The sequence below is a fragment of the Phocoena sinus genome, chromosome 10 (assembly GCF_008692025.1).
Source record: "Phocoena sinus isolate mPhoSin1 chromosome 10, mPhoSin1.pri, whole genome shotgun sequence".
Lineage (NCBI taxonomy): Eukaryota > Metazoa > Chordata > Mammalia > Artiodactyla > Phocoenidae > Phocoena > Phocoena sinus.
Window position 1 is genome coordinate 68,285,961 of NC_045772.1, and position 18,803 is coordinate 68,304,763.

At 40.0% G+C, this 18,803-nt stretch overlaps 1 protein-coding gene across 3 annotated transcripts in view; it reads left to right on the forward strand.

Annotated features, from left to right (window-relative positions):
• NELL2 (neural EGFL like 2) overlaps positions 1 to 18,803 on the forward strand; it is a 402,299-nt gene that overhangs the window by 206,643 nt on the left and 176,853 nt on the right. For all 3 annotated transcript variants that reach the window (XM_032646188.1, XM_032646187.1, XM_032646186.1), the window contains one exon: positions 14,957 to 15,082. In XM_032646188.1, the coding sequence (XP_032502079.1) occupies positions 14,957 to 15,082 (126 nt within the window). The remainder of the gene's footprint in view (positions 1 to 14,956; positions 15,083 to 18,803) is intronic.

Consider the following 18,803-nt stretch of genomic DNA (forward strand, 5'->3'; position numbering starts at 1 on the left):
AGCTAAAATAGCTGTATGTGTTTGGACAGAAGGGATAGTTAGGAAATTGGTGCTACCCTTAGTGAAGGTGAAATATTGGTGAAAAAGCAAAGACATTATGGTTCTAATTTGGATCTCATATTCATTGGTGTGGTATAAAAATAGATCCCTAGGATTTTGATAATACATAAAAATATTTTCACGTTTACTTTTAATTCCATTTTAAATTTCCTCCAAGTAATTTTACTTTAATATGAAGAATGTGCTTTTAAACAGATTTTTACAAATTGTTCGTATCCTTAAATAAGAAAGTGACGGTAAAGAAATGGGACTGAAATTGTAGAACATATACGTTTGTTTATACTGAGTTGTTGTGAGGTCATACTTCCTAATCAGCATTAAACATTGATTAAAACTGTCAAATTTAGCAATGCAATTTAGTCAGTGATTTATGTGTAAACGAACAATTGGAAATTGGAGTGGCTTCATATCTTTCACGAAAGCACTGTGGTGATGTTTAGATTAATCTAATAACTTTGAATCTAATAACTTTGAATTTGGATATTGTAATGACTTGTTTGGGGTAAAATAAATATATATGTGTTAAGTTAATTTTTAATATTAAAAGTACTAATCTGCCTTCTAGGAATGAATGCAGTTCAACTTGATGAATTTTCACATCCAACATGGCAAGGCAATCTTTCAAATGAGCCTGTCTGTTCCTTAGTTTCAAGCAAGTTGGATTCAGCTAAGACAGCTACTAACTAGCCATGCATATGCACAGATAAAAAGTGCAGAAGTAGAGACAGACGGACTCCCTGTGGCCAAAGAGGTTTGGGAGACACTGTGGAGGAATTGGGGCTTCATCTGGGCCCTGAAGGGTGAATGCAATTTAGTTTGGTAGAGAGAAGTAAGTAAAGAGAAAGAGCAAGACATGTCTTGGAATTTTTTGCAACAGGAGGCTTATGTCCGGGCGTGTTAGCAGGTTACACTGTAAAGATAGAGACCAGATTGTGGAGGAACAGTGGGTTACATGTAGTGATTCTGTTCTAGATTTGCCAACCCTGACTTAGAGCAAACATCTGAGAACCTTCTCAACTTCAAACATGTTCCTTGGCTGTGAAAAGTGGGTAACTCTATTTGCTCTCCCTAGGTCACAGGGTTATTGTGAGAATGAACATATAATGCCTATGAACATGAACTGGAAGAATCAAGGTGTTACAAAAATGTCAGGTGAGGCTTCCCTGGTGGCGCAGTGGTTGAGAGTCCGCCTGCCGATGCAGGGGACATGGGTTCGTGCCCCGATCCGGGAAGATCCCACATGCCACGGAGCAGCTGGGCCCGTGAGCCATGGCCGCTGAACCTGCGCGTCCTGAGCCTGTGCTCCGCAACGGGAGAGGCCACAACAGTAAGAGGCCCGCGAACCGCAAAAAAAAAAAAAAAAATGTCAGGTGGTCGATCTTTACAACTGTGTGTGTGATGTTACCAGCCCCTAGCTGTGTGCTGTACTCTGCTTGGTGATTTTACTCTGCACCCCAGCTCAGTTTCCTCTCCTTTCTTATAATGATTATTTCAGACCTTCACCATTCCCTACCAACCTTTGACTCTACCCATTCTCTTATTCTCAGCAGATAACTTCTTTACCAGCAGAACAGAAAATGGAGACGTAATTCCTCATCCTCCTGTTCTCATTACATAAACCCACATGCTTCACACCCACCCTTTCTGCCTTTCCTTAGTCTCAGTGGAGTAGACACCCTTCCTCCCAGCAGTCATGGGTTCATCTCAGTGTGGAGTCTCATTGCTTCCTGTCTTCAGAGGAAACTGGCTCCATCCAGTGCTCTCAAACGCAGTTTTCAACTTCTTTCTGGTTACTCCTTCCCATCAGCATTTAAATACCCTTAAATTTCTCCATTAACCCCACCTCCCCTTCTAGCTTTTGTGTTATTGCCCCCCTTGTTCTTTATAGGCAGATTTCTTAAAGACATGATCTGATTTCACTGTCTTCATTTCTTCGTGTCAGGTGCTCTCCTTAAACCACTTCAGTCGAGATTTTTCATCCCATATCCCCTCCAGACTGCTCTCACCAGGGTCACTGATGACTTCTATACTGTTAAATCAGACATCTTTCAGTCCCTACCTTGCTTGACCTCTAGGCAGCAGTTAATTCTATTGATCACTTCCGCCTTCAAACACTTATTTACCTTGTCTTCATGAAAGCACATTGTATTGATCGGGTGTCAGAGTTGCAAACAGAATCCACTCCGGCAGCTTAAACAGAAGAGGAATATAATGAAGGATGTTAGGTGGCCCACAATATATGTGGGAGGACAGCTTTAGATGATGTTAAGCCACGACAACACCTATCACATCTGGGTACAGATCCCACTCTCTCCACCTCTTGGTGTCAGCCCTGCAACTCACACAAATACTGCACACTTTTCACTGCTGACACCCAGGACTGGACTCCGGAAGTTGTACCACTGCCTTCACCACCATGCTTACTAGAAGATCTCACAACCTTCTTAGTCAGGAGGTCTCTTCTGAATTGAAGTTTGGCATGAGTGCCCCTGATTGGCCGTCCTAAGCCATAGGTCTATATTCTAGCTGCCAAGTACACTGAAAACTAGAGTTGTGACTTCTCTCTTGGGCAGATGGAGATTCCCCAAATAGAGAAGGTGCATTGAAGAGGTGGTAGCTACCACTATTTCAACATTCGTCTACCTCCAATGTGCTTCTAATTTCGCTGCTACATCCCTGAGCAGTCTTTCTCAGTCCCCTTTCTTTACTTGCCCCTGGAATGTTGAAGTTCCCCAGGGCTCCGTCTTAATCTTTCTTTCTTCATTCTGAACCCTCTCCCTGGGTGGTGATGTCTAACAGCATGGCTTTAATTACCTTCTCTGTGCTTAGGACCCCCAAATCTTGATCTCCAGTTTTGAGCTCTAGGGCCACACATCTGACTGCCTTTTGGACTTGGATATGTCTTAAGCACCTCAAAATCAGCATGTCTAAAGCATACTCTTCTGTAACCCAAATGCATTCCTCCAGTTCCCCACAGTACAGGTCCATCTAGTTGCTGAGAAGGAAGATGTTATCCTTGAGAGCTTCCCTCTCTCATCTGCAGGTATCCAGTCAGTCCCAGAGTGCAGTCACTTTTATTTATTGATTGACTGATTGATTGCGGTACGCGGGCCTCTCACTGCTGTGGCCTCTCCCATTGTGGAGCACAGGCTCGGGACGCGCAGGCTCAGCAGCCATGGCTCACAGGCCCAGCCGCTCCGCGGCATGTGGGATCTTCCCAGACCAGGGCACGAACCCGTGTCCCCTGCATCGGCAGGCAGACTCTCAACCACTGCGCCACCAGGGAAGCCCTGCAGTCACTTTTAGATCCCATATATATTGTTTTGAATCTGCCATACTCTCCATATTTAACTAGAATAGACTGTCACAGTCACAGGGACCCAAACTACTAGGAGAGCTTCCTCCTAGCTTCCAGTTTTGCTCTTCTCTAATCCATCCTCTACCTTGCAGTTAAAAAGATCTTGCTGAGCAACTCATGTCATATCATTCCCCTGCTTAATGCCCTTCTGAGAAGCACACACTGCCCCGCCCCCCTCCCCCACCCCATGCATGTGCTTATGTGGGCCTAGGGTATCTCTGGAAGGTTGCACCAGAAATTAGTAACTGTGGCTGTCTTGGGGAGTTGGATGGGAGAACTGAGTGGCTGAAGGTCAGACTTACTTTTACTGTGCACTCTATTGTATCTTTAAAATTTTTATACCATGTGAACGTATGATGTATTCGAAAATTGACTGAAAAACCCAGTAGATTCCCATTGATCGCAAGATAACGTCAAACTCTTTCATGCGGTTTGCAAGACCTCAACACAAAACCGCTCCTGCTTGCTTCGTGAGCCACATTGAATGTCTTGCTATTCTTTGAATATGTAAAATTCTCTCACTTTCCAGCATTTGCACATAGTTCCCTTGTTTGAAATGCTGTCTTCTTTCCCATATCCTTTAGTCCTCTGCTCAGATGTCACAGCTTCTGGGAAGCCTGTTTTTTTTTTAATATAATAGTGTTTATTTATTTTTACTTGTTGACAGTTTTGCTTTATTTATTTATTTATGGCTTCGTTTGGGTTTTCGTTTCTGTGCGAGGGCTTTCTCTAGCTGTGGCAAGCGGGGGCCACTCTTCATCGCGGTGCGCGGGCCTCTCACTATCGCAGCCTCTCTTGTTGCGGAGCACAGGCTCCACACGCACAGGCTCAGTAATTGTGGCTCATGGGCCCAGTTGCTCCGCAGCATGTGGGATCTTCCCAGACCAGGGCTCGAACCCGTGTCCCCTGCATTGGCAGGCAGATTCTCAACCACTGCGCCACCAGGGAAGCCCTGGGAAGCCTGTTTGACTAGATTTTGAGCCCTCACTTTTTTTCTAGGTAGTACTGTCCTTATCAAACTCTTATAATGAACATAATCATCATCATCATTATTATTATCATTATTATTAATTGTGTCTCTTGTCAGAAAGACCATAAGCTCTGCAAGGACAGATACATCTGCCTTATTCAAGGCTATGCCATTGGTTTTCAAGTTAACACTTTGGATATAGTAAGAATTCAATAAATATTACTTACATATGGATAAACTACTCATGCGTTTGTTTCCTCTGCCCCTTAAGCTAGGAGTAATATAGTCTGTTAAGAGTAGCAAGAAACTGATATAATGCTAGTGGTTTCACTCTTCCTGAAGAATGTACCGTACAATTTACAATGAATGAATTTTTTAAAATAAATGAAGGAAATATGTGGCTACTGTTTTGAGATGTCAAAAGAATCATATGTTTAAGTAGCATATGATAGATATAGTTTTTAATACATAAAAATTAATATTTGGTAAACAAACTCATTAATGCCACTGACTTTAAAACATGATTGCTGGCAATTCCTTTAAATGCTAGCTTATTTGTAAATGACATTTTAATTTATTCTTTACTGATTCTTCACTGAGCAGCCTACTTTTACTTGCAAATTTTTTATTCTTAAAAATACTCGTATCTTCCCAAATGTTACTCTCAAATCTCTTTCCAGAATTCATTTCTCAGAACTTCGTCTTTTTCTTGATTTATGAATTAAGTTTTTGATCTCTTTGCCAACTTTCCCAAGGCAGTTTTTCACAGCTTGTGGGCCAAGATTTGGTAATAACCCATACTGATCTGTATCATTCTTCCATATGAGGAGTCCTTGCTGTTGAGCTGTATGACTTAAGATCTTATTGGCTGAGCAAGAAGGCATTAGTGTTCATTACCATGCAGGACAGTATTGAAAATGCTGTCACCTTAGAAATACACCACGCTTTAAAAAAAAATGGCACCAGTGACATGCAAGGCATAAGATGGGGGTAGCTGGGTTGCGTGGCAGAAGCACATAGGTGAGGGGGCAGTATGCCTGGGTGCCCACTGCCTCCAAGGTTGGTGTGGAGACCAGTCTGTGGCCAAAAGGAACATTAACTTGGGACCCGGGGTTTGGAAACAGTGTTCTCATTTTGACTGTCACTCATTAACCATGTAAACTTGTATTAGAGGGATCTTCCAAAAACACAGATCGGATTCAATTAACCCTCTCCTAAAACCTTTCCCATTTTGTATAGGATGAAGTCCAAATTTTTTAACGTGGCTCACAAAAGTTTCATGATCTGACTGATCCCTGCCACCTTTTTAATTTGTCTCTGGCATCCCTGTGCCTCCATCTCTTTGATAGTAAATGGCTGGGATTAGTTTAGATGATTTCTAAAGTTCCTTTCAGGTCTAAAAATCTATGATTCTGAATAGTTACAAAGTCGGCCTCAGCTTTCAGATAGGGTAAAAGGGAATTTATAAATTCCTGTTTCTAAAATAGATCAGCTTGAATTATCCTGGGGCAAGAGAAGTTGTTCAGGTATAAGAAACACCGTTTAATTCTGCTTTTTAAGTTTGGTAGAGTAGGATTGTGTGTCCTACAAAATCCTAGAGAATCAGATGCTTCGGTGCAATCATATAGATCATGTTCTCTTTGTTAGAACTGTAAATTATGAGAGCTGGTGACGACTTGGAAACCTCTAGGCTTTGTCTTTACAGATGATTAAATTAAGGTCCAGAGAGATGAAATGCCTGTCAGGTTTATAATAGAGCCAAAGACTAGACTAGACTCCAGCCTTCTTTATTCCCACCGCAGTGTTTTTCCATGACACAAGACAATTTCACCACCGTGGCTTATGTTCACTGTTCATACAAAAAAGCCCACGTCTAAGTGAATGCCTGGGCAGTATCCTGGGAAGACAAAGGATTCACTCTACCAAGTTGAGCTCCAGGTCAGGCCAGTGTGAATGAGGATACTTATCTTTTCGCCTTCCAGATGAAAAGCCATGAAAGGGTCCATTGATTCCTTCAGCAGATATTTCGTGAGGGCCAGCCATTATTCTAGAACAAGGTCTCTACCCTCCAGAATCTTATATTCCAATAGAAGTAGACAACAGACATACCAACAAATAACTTAATAAGATGCTTTCAGACACTGATAAGTAACGTGGAGCAACTGGGGCTGGGAAGGTTACTTTAGATTTAGTAACTACCTAAGACTCCGATTTTAACTGATGCACATTCTCCTCACCTTGATTGTACCTTTTAAATTAATTCCACAGTTGCACCTTACCAACTCTTGTGAGATGTATTTTTCTATGCTGCTTCCCCAACCTCCTCCTTCCAAATGCTTTAATGTCTTCATATCACAACAAAGAAGATACCTTTCTTATATTTGTTGGGCATTTAAGTGCATTTGCATGTGTCTTCTATCCCATAACAGTGTTTGTTTTTTTCCTGCACAAACTTCATTCAAATGGAATGTCCATCATTCCTCAAGATTTCATATTTTTGCCATCTCTGCTGCCTACACCAGACTTGAATCTTTACAGTACTGTTTTTTGAACACCTTTGTTTGACAGGAAGCTCTCTACTTTGGCAGCTCCTTCCAACTTTGTGCAAGTCAGTCACTTTAAGCCTCCTTCTTCAAAAGCCACTTCCAGTCCTGCCACACCATCACATATTCCTTGGTTGCCTCTGTCCTTAGTCATCAACTTTCCTCTTTTTTTTTTCTTTTGGCACTTAGCATAAAAGACCTCATGTTGTGATTCATGTAAGTATGTCCTGGCTTCTTAATTTCATTATCGGCTCCTCACGTTGGGGGAGGGAAGAGTTATAAAATCATTTGTATCACCAAATATAAATTCCCTAATGTGTTCTGAATTAAATGGTGCTCAGAAGAAATAAGCACTGTGTTAAGAAAAAAAAGTTGGTTGCTCCCTATTTAATGCACATTGGTGTATGTTTCAGATGGACAGTATGTGTCACTTCATCACATTATCTTTTAAGTATTATTTCTTCAGCTAGAGTTTGTCATTTTTGCCTCATGCAGTAAATAGACATGTTTTGTGTTCATTATATACTTGTTGAATAAATGAATGAAGATTTTTTAAAAACAACTAGATATTTCAAAGTCTGTACTTTGATCATGTACATTGTGACTTTTAAGGAGGGGAATGGGGACAGGATAGTAATATAATGGTTCTGAAATTATTTGACCATGCAATACTGTCTTTTCAAGCAACCATGAATCTCTTAGAGATAGTACTCTCTAAAATGTAGGCTTAAAACATAGAAGGCACCTAAATGGAAAATGATGATGATATTAATATTTCCTGGACTGTAAGTCTTTTAAGGCAGGGTTTATGCTTTAACTCCCTTTGTACTGAATTTTGGAAGGCATGTTAAAAGCCGCATGTTTCAGCCGTGTACCCTTTGCTTGAATCTCTACAGTGTGTCCAGCCATGTTTGAATTCTTCCACCTGGCAGGAAGCTACCTTCTAGTAGCCCTCTCCAATATTGTGCTGTTCTCCCCACTTAATAGATAATTGTATTGAAGCATAATCTGTCCGTGGTACTATCCACCTATGGTTGTTGTTTTACCCCTTAGGGTCGTCAGTAAGACTGAAACTCCAGTAAAGTGACTTGGACATAGAAAACATTCAATAAGTATATAGAGAATCGAACTGAATTTTAAGAATTTGACTCACTGAGTTTTTGAATTGGGATTTGGAACTAAAACATACCTTGGATTAAGATTGAATATGTTTCTCACCAGACTACTTTTTAGTTATGCCATTTTTGTGCCTGTATCTGCACATGTAAACGGAAATGATGTTTATGTTGCTTTGTAGTTCTAGTATGTAAATGTGACTCTTTGGAGAGTTCCTTTCCTGAAGATGCGGCATGAGAAATTTAAAAAGGCAATTGGCAATTAGGTATGCAGTACTGCGATGATTTTTTTTGGCATTTTACTTCTTTTCCCCTCACAACACTGCTCCAGGAAATAGGTCTGACACTTCATATCTCTTTGTTGTGAATCCTGTATTCCTATGTGATCCAAATCACTCAAATTCCTAAAAGGCTTCTTATTAAATAGGTTCCTCATTTTTGCTTTACAACCCTATGTTGAACTGGGTTGGCCAAAGAGTTCCCTTGGGTTTTTCCGTAAGATGTTACGGAATATATTTTCTCTGACTAGATGACAGCTTAAAAAGGAAACATCTGCAAAAGAAAACTGGACAGGCTGATGTCCCCCAGCAGTCTGGGATGTAGACCTAACAATGAGCAATTGTTAGAGACAGTATTTAGAAGGCCAACTTACCCTTTCACAAATTATCCTTTATTCATCTTACAAGTCAAAATATTCCATAGCTTGTAGCTGTAAATAGAGCCACATTAACAGAAATTACCCCAATTTACTGTCTCTTTTCTCCATCCCGTCCCATAGCACTTTAGTATTCTCAAAGTTCCCATTCCTTAAGTGTTCTTAGGAGGGATCTGGGTTGCTTCATACGTACTTACGAGTTTGATTTGCCAGGTTTGGTGACTACTCCTGCTGCGGTAGGCTTTCTTCTCTAGGATAGTGTTTGGAGAGAGGCACAGTGTCTTCTGTACTTAATGCTTGTTTCACCTGGACTCAGTCCTGCTCCAGGCACTGAAGCTACTTCCTTGACTCTACCAGGAACTATCTCTCACTAGGAACTACTCTTGTTTTGAGGTGATGTCACAGTGTACTCAGTGGTTTTTCCTTTTGATAACCAAGATGCTGTCCCTGGGTTATGTTCATTGTTCTTAGCTCTTTCATCTCCAAAGATAAATTCTTCATGCTTTTGTGCACATGGACTTCTTTGTGGCCATCCCTCCAGCTCACAGCTTAAGCCCAGGGGGCTTCTACAGTGGTTTTCAGTAACATTGACTTCTCCTCATTACCCTCTTAGAAGGGCAGGGTTAAAGTTCTTTGATCCAGATGAATACCCTAATAATCCCATATGATTCTTATTATGATCTTAAGACTCTGGAAGCAAATGAGTTTTCATCATATTCCACCAGGGTGCTTGTAGTTTGATTTTTTTTTTTAGGCTGTAATCGATTGTGATACTTTCCTTACAGACCAGTGCAAACATTACAGGAGTAGCAGGAGTAGATAATGCTCTATGCGTGCTTGAGAAGAATGTATATTCTGGGTTTTTTTGGATGTAGTGTCCTGTGAATATGAATTAAGTCCAGCTGGTCTGCTGTGTCATTTAGGACCTCTCTTGCCTTATTAATTTTCTGTCTGGAAGATCTGTCCATTGATGTAAGTGATATGTGAAATAAAGTCTCCTCCTATTATTGTATTCCTCTGTTTCTCCCTTTATGTCTGTTGATATTTGTTTTATGTATTTAGGTGCTCCTATATTGGGTGCATATGTGTTAATGAGTGTAATATCTTCTTCTTGTATTGATCCTCTTATCATTATATAATGTCCTTCTTTACCTTTCTTTATGGAATTTGTTATAAAGTCTATTTTGTCTGGTATGAGTATTGCTATCCCTGCTTTTTTGTCATTTCCATTTGCATGAAATATGTTTTTCCATCCCCTCACTTTCAATCCGTGTGTGTCTTTTGCCCTGAAGTGAGTCTCTTGTAGGCAGCATGTTGTAGGTTCTTGCTTTTTATCCAATCTGCCACTCTGTGTCTTTTGATTAGAGAATTTAGTCCATTGACATTTAAAGCAATGTACTTATTTCCATTTTAAACCTGGTTTTCCAGTTGATTTTGTAGTTGTTTTTGTTTTTGCTCTTGTGGTTTGATGGTTTTCTTTTGTATTATGCTTGAGTTCTTTTCTGTTTGATTTTTGTCAATCTGTTGTATGTGTTTGATTTGTGGTTACCCTGGTTTTCAAGTATGTTGATCCATAACTATATCTACTTGCTTTAGACTGATAATCATATAAGTTCAAACACATTCTAAAAGATCTACATTTTTTTACTCCCTTCCCCAGTGTTTTTGATGTCCTATTATACATCTTCATGTTTAGCCTTTTGCAGTTAATTGTAGTTATAATTGCTTTTACAAATTTTTTTTTCTTTATATAATTGCTTATTTAAGTGACCTTCAATCCTTTTATATATTTGTCTTTCCTATTGTGATTTTTCCTTTCCTGTAGATTCTTGCTTCTTTTCTATTTAGAGAAGACCTTTCAATATTTATTTAGGGTAGGTATGGTATTGCTGTATTCTTTTAGTTTTTGCATGTCTGAGAAATTCTTTATCTCTCCTTCTATTTGAAATGATAATCTTGTTGGGCAGGGTATCCTAGGTTGCAGGCTTTTTCCTTTCAGGACTTTGAATGTATCATGCCACTCCCTTCTGGCCTGCAAAGTTTCTGCAGAGAAATCAGCTGAAAGCCTTATAGGGGTACCTTTGTAACTGACTCTTTGTTTTTCTCTTGCCGCCTTTAGAATCCTCTCTTTATCTTTAGCTCTTTCCATTTTAATTAAGATATGTCTTAGTGTGGGTCTGTTTGGGTTCATCTTGTTTGGGACCCTCTGTGCTTCTTATTCCTTGAAATCCGTCTTCTTCTTTAGATTTGGGAAGTATTCAGCCATAATTTCTTCAAATTTTCGATCTCCTTTTCTCTCTCTTCTCTTTCTGGAACCCCTGTTATGCGTACGTTGCCGCAGTTTTTATTATCCCATAGATCTTGTATGTTGCCTTTTTTTTTTCCTTTGTCTTTCTGTCTGCTGTTCTGATTCAGTGATTTCCATTATTCTATCTTCCAGATCACTTATTCATTCTTCTGTGTTATTTAGTCAGCTATTCATTGCTTCTAGATTGGTCTTTAGCTCAGTAATTGTCTAATTTTTATTGGTTCCTCTTTATAGTTTCTAGTTCCTTGTTACAGTGATCTGCATTTCTACTGATAATCTTTTTAAATTCCTTTAGCATTTTTATTACCTCCTTTTTGAACTCAGGGTCTAGTAGACTGGTGAGGTCTACTTCATTATTTGTTCTTTCAGAGGATTTCTCTTCTTTCAACTGGCAGTAGTTTCTTTGCTGTCTCATTTTACTTAACTTTCTCTGTCTCTATGAATTTAGGAGAAACCGTTATCTACTGTGATGTAAAAGGGCTGTTTTCATGTGGGAGCATCCCTGTGTAGACTGTACGGGTCCAATATTTTTGTGGCAAGGGCTGTTTTTGATCTGGATGCCAGCCACGTCTTTCCTCAGAGAATGCTGGCTCTTAGCCCCTTGATAGAGAGTGTGACTTGCATTGTGGTGTCCAGAGACTGCACAGCAGTGTTGGACAGGGCCTCCTCTTTACTCTGTGGCTGTCACAGCCCTGTCAGGGGTGGGGTCTGCTCCCCAGTTCTTGGACTAGAAGCCCTGAGATCCAGGTTCTGTAGGGCTCTGTTGCCCTTGAATGCCTGCTCTGTCCCAAAGGATGTGACCAGTGAAGCAAGTGAGGCCCAGGGAACCTATGTGCTGTCCATGCAGGCATCCGTGGTTTTGCCCAGAAGCAGCCCAAGGTTGTGTGCGTCCCTTACTCCACTGTGTTTGTCTCAGACCTAGTGCTAGGCTGCAGTGTGGAGTGGGCTGGTTCTGGGGGCTGAAGTGCTGTGGCTGCAGGAATCAAGATAGTTATGCTGCTTCCTGGGGCCCGGGCTGCCTCTGTGGCAGGCCTCTCCCAGGACCTGTGTGCCCTAGATCTGGCACCAAGCTGTGGTGTGGGGTGGGTGGAACCAGAGGGCTCCCTCTGGAAATGAACTGCTGTATACTCCTCCCCAGGGACTGTCCGCCCAAGACGTGCATTTCTGTGGCGCCACTTGACAAAGACTGCCCCTACCCTGTGAGCTCTGAAAATGGACTTCGAGGCCAGACCCGCCACCTTCATGTGTGAGCCCACAATGTCTGCCACGTCTGGACCCACCTCCACCTGTGCGAGCACTGATCATGGCTCCGATGCCAGACCCACGGCTGCCATGTGTGTGCTGTACTGACAGTGGGCTTTGAGATTTGGCATGGACCACTCCCCAGGCCTTCTGGGCTGTCTCCACACAGCTAGAACGAGTCCCCTCCAAGGGCCCTTCTGCCCGAGACTTAGCGCCTAGCCACCGAGCACTAGCGGCCCTGCCCAGCACGCATTTCAGACTTTTGGGAGTGTGGTGAGGTAGCAGCCGTTAGCTCCCCACTCTCTCCTCCATGATTACTAGCAAGCCAGCATGCACACGCTCCTCTTGAGCAAAGTCCAGCCCCCCCCACCCCCCGTCCCAGCTGACCTCTTAGCAGGAAAAGAGGTTCCCCAGGACAAGGGTCTATGTGTGGACTTTCACAGATCCTTCTCAGCGGCGCTGGTTCCATCCTGATGCCTTTTTCTTTCTTTCTTTTTTAAAAAATTTCCAACCTGCTTATGTGGAGATCTTTCTTGCAGCTTTGGTTGTATAAGAGATCTTCTACAGCTTCCAGTTAATTTTCTATGAGAATTGTCTCACGTGTAGATGTATTTTTGATGTTGGGGGAAGGTGAGCCTCACGTCCTTCTACTCCTCCATTTCGGTCCTTCTGAGTGATTCTTAACTCTGACTATGCATTAGACAAGGGGTCATCAAACTATGGCCTGTAAGCTAAATCTGATTCATCTTCTTATTTTGTAAATAAAGCTCTATTGGAATATCGTCAGGCTCATTCATTTACATATTGTCTATGGTTGCCTTCATGCTACAACAAGAGTTAAGTAGTTGCAGTGGAGAACTTATGGCCCCCAAAGCCTAAAATATTTATTATCTGGCTCTTTATTGAAAATTTTTGCTGACCCCTGCATTAGACTCTTCACAGAGAAGATTAAAAATAATATTATGTCTGTGTTGCACCACGGATAATTAAACAAGATTTTGGAGTGGGATTTGGGGAGTTGGTGCAAAAACTAATGTTTTTTAAAAGCATCTCGTATGAATATAATGTGTAGCCAGAATTAAGAAACACAAATAGATGATCCCTACCCTTCAAGGGTATATTTGACTTACTGGAAAAAGAAACTTACAAAAATTAATAAAGGTACAATGGATATATCTATAATGGAAACATTTACAAAGTTCCAAGAGAGCACAGCATAGGGAGCATTTTACTTCCTTAGGGAAGTTTTCTCAGAGAGACATTTAAACAGATTCTTGAAGGGTGAATCTACTGGTAGACAAGATCCACTGCGGGTGGTGATAGGGAGAGAAGGATAAGAGAGAACAGCATATGCAAAAGCACATAAGTAAGAAAGAGTGTGGCCCATTCAAGAAATGACCAGAAGCTCAGTGTGGCCAGAACACTGAGAGGGAAGAGGGAGTGAGATCATAGAATATAAAGCCGGAAAGTAATGGTCAAACTGGGAGGGGCTTTGTATGCTAAGATGTTTGTAATTTACTGTGTTGACTTTCATTTAGAAGTTGAATGGAAAATTGAGTCTCTCTAAATCTCAGTATTTTCATCCGTAAAATAAGTAGTTAGCCGCATAATTGCCAAGAGCCCTCTAGCTCTAAAGTATAGCCCCCCCCACCCCCCCCCCCACCCCCCGAGAGACTGTGTCAGCTATTTCTTTTGATACTCTCAGGACTGAGAACATACGTGAGTTTATATGAATGGCATGACTTTTGTAGTATTGGGTCACCTGACTATCTCCTGTAATTGATCCCTTTATTTTAATAGTACAAATGAGGTCAATGCTACTTTGTGGATTTACCACGAGGATTTGAGAAAGCACACTTCTGGAGGAGAAGCATCTTGCCTGGTCAATGCATTAAGGCCCTTAATAAAGAGTATAACATAATGATAAAATACCTGTAAAATACTGTATGTTTCGGGCAGAGAGGGGCTATAAAATGGGGACAGTTTTATTGTTAAAATTCACATTCTTCCCAATTAGTACTAGTGCTTATTATGGCTTAGCATTTGCAAGTCTCTACACTCAAAACTTGGTGTGTGAATTACTGTGGAAGCTCTTCAATATGATATCTTGTTTTTCTATTTTACAGCTTCTCATTTCTATCAGGCTCTAGATTGTAATTTCATCTCTGTTCAACACTTACTGGTATAGCTGTATCTCTACTCGTATCTCTAATAAACTACATGTTATTGGTTTCATATCTTTAAGTGAAGTTTTTCAAGTTCTGGTGTGTATTGAATATTCTATTTACCTCTTGCAGGGTCTCCCCAAGTGTACAGAATAGCCAGTGAATCAAAAAATAATATGTGGTCAATATGATTGAAACGTCCAAGACTCTAAGGCAGCCCAGTCTCTATTTTCTGGCTCATTTTATCAAACATTCTATCTAAGGTAGATGAATGGACTGAATATTTTCAGATGTATTTTAGAATGATGCAAGTTGAAATATAAAGACATCTTTGAAACTCCAGCAAGAGCTTTTAGGGAAAGAATGTTATAATTTCTGTCATTTGAACATCAAAGGTTTCTACTAAAGGAGATACTTTGAATACATTTAAAAAATGCTTTTCAATTAGTAACTTTTGCCCTCTCCCCACCAAAGAAAATTATAGAGAAACTCTAGACTACTGGCCACTGTTGACCCCTTTGCCCTACTTTTTCTTCACAGACGTTGACGAGTGTGCTGAAGGGCGCCATTACTGCCGTGAGAACACGATGTGCGTCAACACCCCAGGTTCCTTCATGTGCATCTGCAGAACTGGATACATCAGAATCGATGACTATTCATGCACAGGTAAACACTGACTATTCGTGAAATAAAACCTTTCTATGCCTTAAACTTACTTTTAAAAGTTCCTTCCAACTCTAAGTGTTTGGAGAAGTGTGCCATAAAGGCCCCCTTCCAACAAAACAAGTCATAAGCAAAAGCATATCTTCTTGATTTGCTAGTTAATTCTGAATCTGTTCTAAGGAAAGGGCTAGCTCCTTGCTCTGGATATGAAATTCCTATTAGAAATGTAAAGATAAACTGAGGAACAAAATCAATATTTTACTAATTTTATACTTAAATAGCATTTATACTCAAAACTTGTGTGAATTCTATGGCAAATCTGAGAAACACCCTTAAATAATATTTCCTTTCCATGACAGTTGACTTTTGAATAGAGGAATAATGGCATAAATAATGTAATGTTTTCAGAAATAGATCCGTGGAGTGCTAGGAAATGGGAAAAGTGTCTTCATGCCTCTGGGGAGTGCAGTGGAGTATCTACATCAAAGAAGTTTTGCTTATGTGTGTGCTATGAAATATCACTCCCATCAGTAGCATCCAGAGTCCTCCTCAGGGATATCTCGAGTGTTAGTAATGTCTGAAGTTGGTCCTAGTATAAGACAACCTATTCACTTCATATTCTGTAGAATATGAAAGAAAGTGGTGCTAACAGAGTAGCTTGCAGCCTATGGGGATTGAAGAAATGTGGGTGTGAAATACAACATTCTTTTGGCTTTTTTTTTAAATAGAAGAAACATATACACACCATATTTTAGAAAAACATGTAAAGTCATAAAACTGGAGAGCACTTAAAGTGTTATCTTGTCATTTTTACTCTTAGGTCCCCATCATAAGTTGGAAATATCGTAAGTTGAAAATGCATTTAATGCACCTAGCCTACCAAACATCATAGCTTAGCCTAGCCTACCTTAAACGTCCTCAAGACACTCACATTAGCCTACAGTTGGAAAAAATCAACTAACACAAAGCCTATTTTATAATAATGTGTTGAATACCTCACGTAATTTATTGAATACTATAGTGAAAGTGAAAAACAGAATGGTTCTAAGTGTATCGGTTGTTTACATTTGGTTCGCCACCGCTGCCCAGCATCGCAAGAAGGTATCATACTACATATCACTAGCCTGGAAAAAGATCAAAATTCAGTATTCGAAGTACATTTACTACAGAATGTTTATCACTTTCGTACCATCATGAAGCTGAAAAGTCGTAAGTCGAACCATTCTAAGTGGGGACTGTCTATACTTGATATCCTGTTTATTAGTTAGAGCAAAGGGACCGTCCTTCCTCTAAATTCAAGTGTAGCATTTATATAAAAACAGAATGATGAAAATAAAATGTAATCAGAATTGCCTTCTCAGTCTATGGAGAATAACCAAAGATATTCTGAAGGTAGAAAATATATTTAACATAGAGTTGCCAGTGGATTTACAGATTCTTGCTTTTTTGTCAGTTCATCCTAAACATTTCCACATTATGGGAACAATTCTGCAGTTTTTCTTTAGAAAAAATATAATCACACTGAGTGGCAAAGTATCCTGATGGAGCACTATGGAGATATTTTTCAACACAAAAAAGGAATATAAAAGAACAAGTCTTAAAGAATAAAATAAACAGTTTGCCGTAATATTGGTAATATCAATAAATCTGCATTCCAATGTAATGGCTAACAGAACAAAACAAAAAAACTAAGATAAAACTACTTGAGTGATATTTTGAGATGTACTCATTAAAAATAAAAATGCTAGCAGTTTTCAAGGAGTCTGCTAATTCTTCGGCATTAGAGACTTAAAAAGCTTTGTATATTTTTGTACTTCCTAGTGATTCTTTTTGTTTTTCTTACAATCTTAAAAAGTGTTAGAGACAAGTAAGGAAGAGTACACGACACAAGATTTGACCTAGTGTTGAATGAGGAGTGTTTCTTGGGGGAGGGTATTTTCAAGAGATTCATTTCCATCCTGAGCCTGTCTGTTGGCTGTAAATCCAAGGACTAGTTCAGCTGTCATCCCTTACAGAGCATCTTCTGCTTTGGCTTTACCTCTCCCAGTGTATTTTCTTTCCAAATAAAATCCCACAAATTGCTGGGGTGTTTTTTTTTTTTTTTTGGACTACTTATGGAGAATTTTCCCTTAAGATTTCAAAGTATCTAATGATAAAAATGAAGTGTCCCTTTGTAGGAATACCACGGAAGGCCAAAGTCACCTTAGGAAAAGCTGTTCAGGCCATGATTTTTTGCCTAAGGAGCCAGAGCCAGGAATTTCATGATCTGGCAGGTGATGGAATGTGTTTCCTTAATGATGCACCAGCGTTTCCAGCTAGCACCACTATTTCTATGCTTCCATTTAAAGAAGAGAGACTTTCTTGCCCTGAAATTTTCTACCTACTATGAGTAGGTCTGCAAATTTGAGGATTTCCATCCATACATAAAAGTTGGATTTTCTTGGGAATATGAGTGGATTTTACTTTGTCCTCCAGAGTCAGGTGATCTTTGACACAACATTTTATGCTAAACCGTGCAGGACCAGCACATATTTAGGGTTCCTGTAAAGGCAATGAACGTTTAAATTTTTCCTCATTGAATCTTTTCCTCTGCCCTTTAGCATTAGCATCTGAACAGAAGGCTTGAAGAAGGCTTGACTCCTCTATGATGTGGGTTTGCCTTATGGCTGAAGGCATCTAGGCAGTACCTTTTCAAGAGCTCTCATAAGACCAGAGTAGGACTTTATATCTCTGATAAAGATTGGGATTTATTTTCTCTGAAGTTTAGAAACAGACATTCACAGACTTACAGGAGTAGGCCTTCCAGAATAAATGTCAAAACACCACTGCAGAGCCATTCTCTGATGTTTGTGACTGAGCTCTTGAAGTTCTGAATTTGTTTTGCTTCTGTATCCCTGCCCCTCTTTGCTATTGAAGAGCACCCTGCCATAGCGTAACAAGTGACATTGTCAACACTGTACCCAGCTGACTCTCAAATGTGCTAACCCCATCTGAAAATTAATCATGGACATTCTAATTTAAGGAAGAATCCAAGGCAATACATGTTACTTTATAGTCAAGAGCTTTGATCAATAAAAGAAGCCTATTTTTGCTTTTATAACCCTGTAGTCTGGCATAGAAATTATGTATGCTATAGAGTAATCACCTTCCACAGCTGGTAGAATTACACAGATTGTTTTTTTCTTTCACTTTCAGATAATTTGAGTTATATTTTTCCCATGATGAGAAAATTTTGGAGATGGAAGCATTCTTACAGATAATCTAATCCAATTTCCTAACTTCTACAAATGAGGAAATTGAGGCTCAGAGAGATTAATTGCCTTACCTGTGGTCATACAGTTAGTGAGAAGCAAAAGGGGGCCAGAGGATAAGACTTTTTATTCTTACATTAGTCACCATTGGTTTCATTTGCAACAACACAAAAATAAGGGGAGAAGACTCATACTTTATCTAGAACTGCATTATTCAATTTATAATATTCAGTAGTTTAAGGATAGAAAAGGCAGAGGGAAAGGAAGGAAAAGGGTTTGGTTTATATGAGCCAAGATGTTAGAAGCCCATTCTTCCATCTCTCTGATTACAAAAATAACTTAATTTTCATGAATAACAAAGTATCTTTATTATTTATCTAGACTAATGCCTTTCTTGGGTTACTCACACAAGCACTGATTAAATTGGGCAAACCTTTCTGAGTCTTACTAGACAGCTCATCTTGAAACTAGTC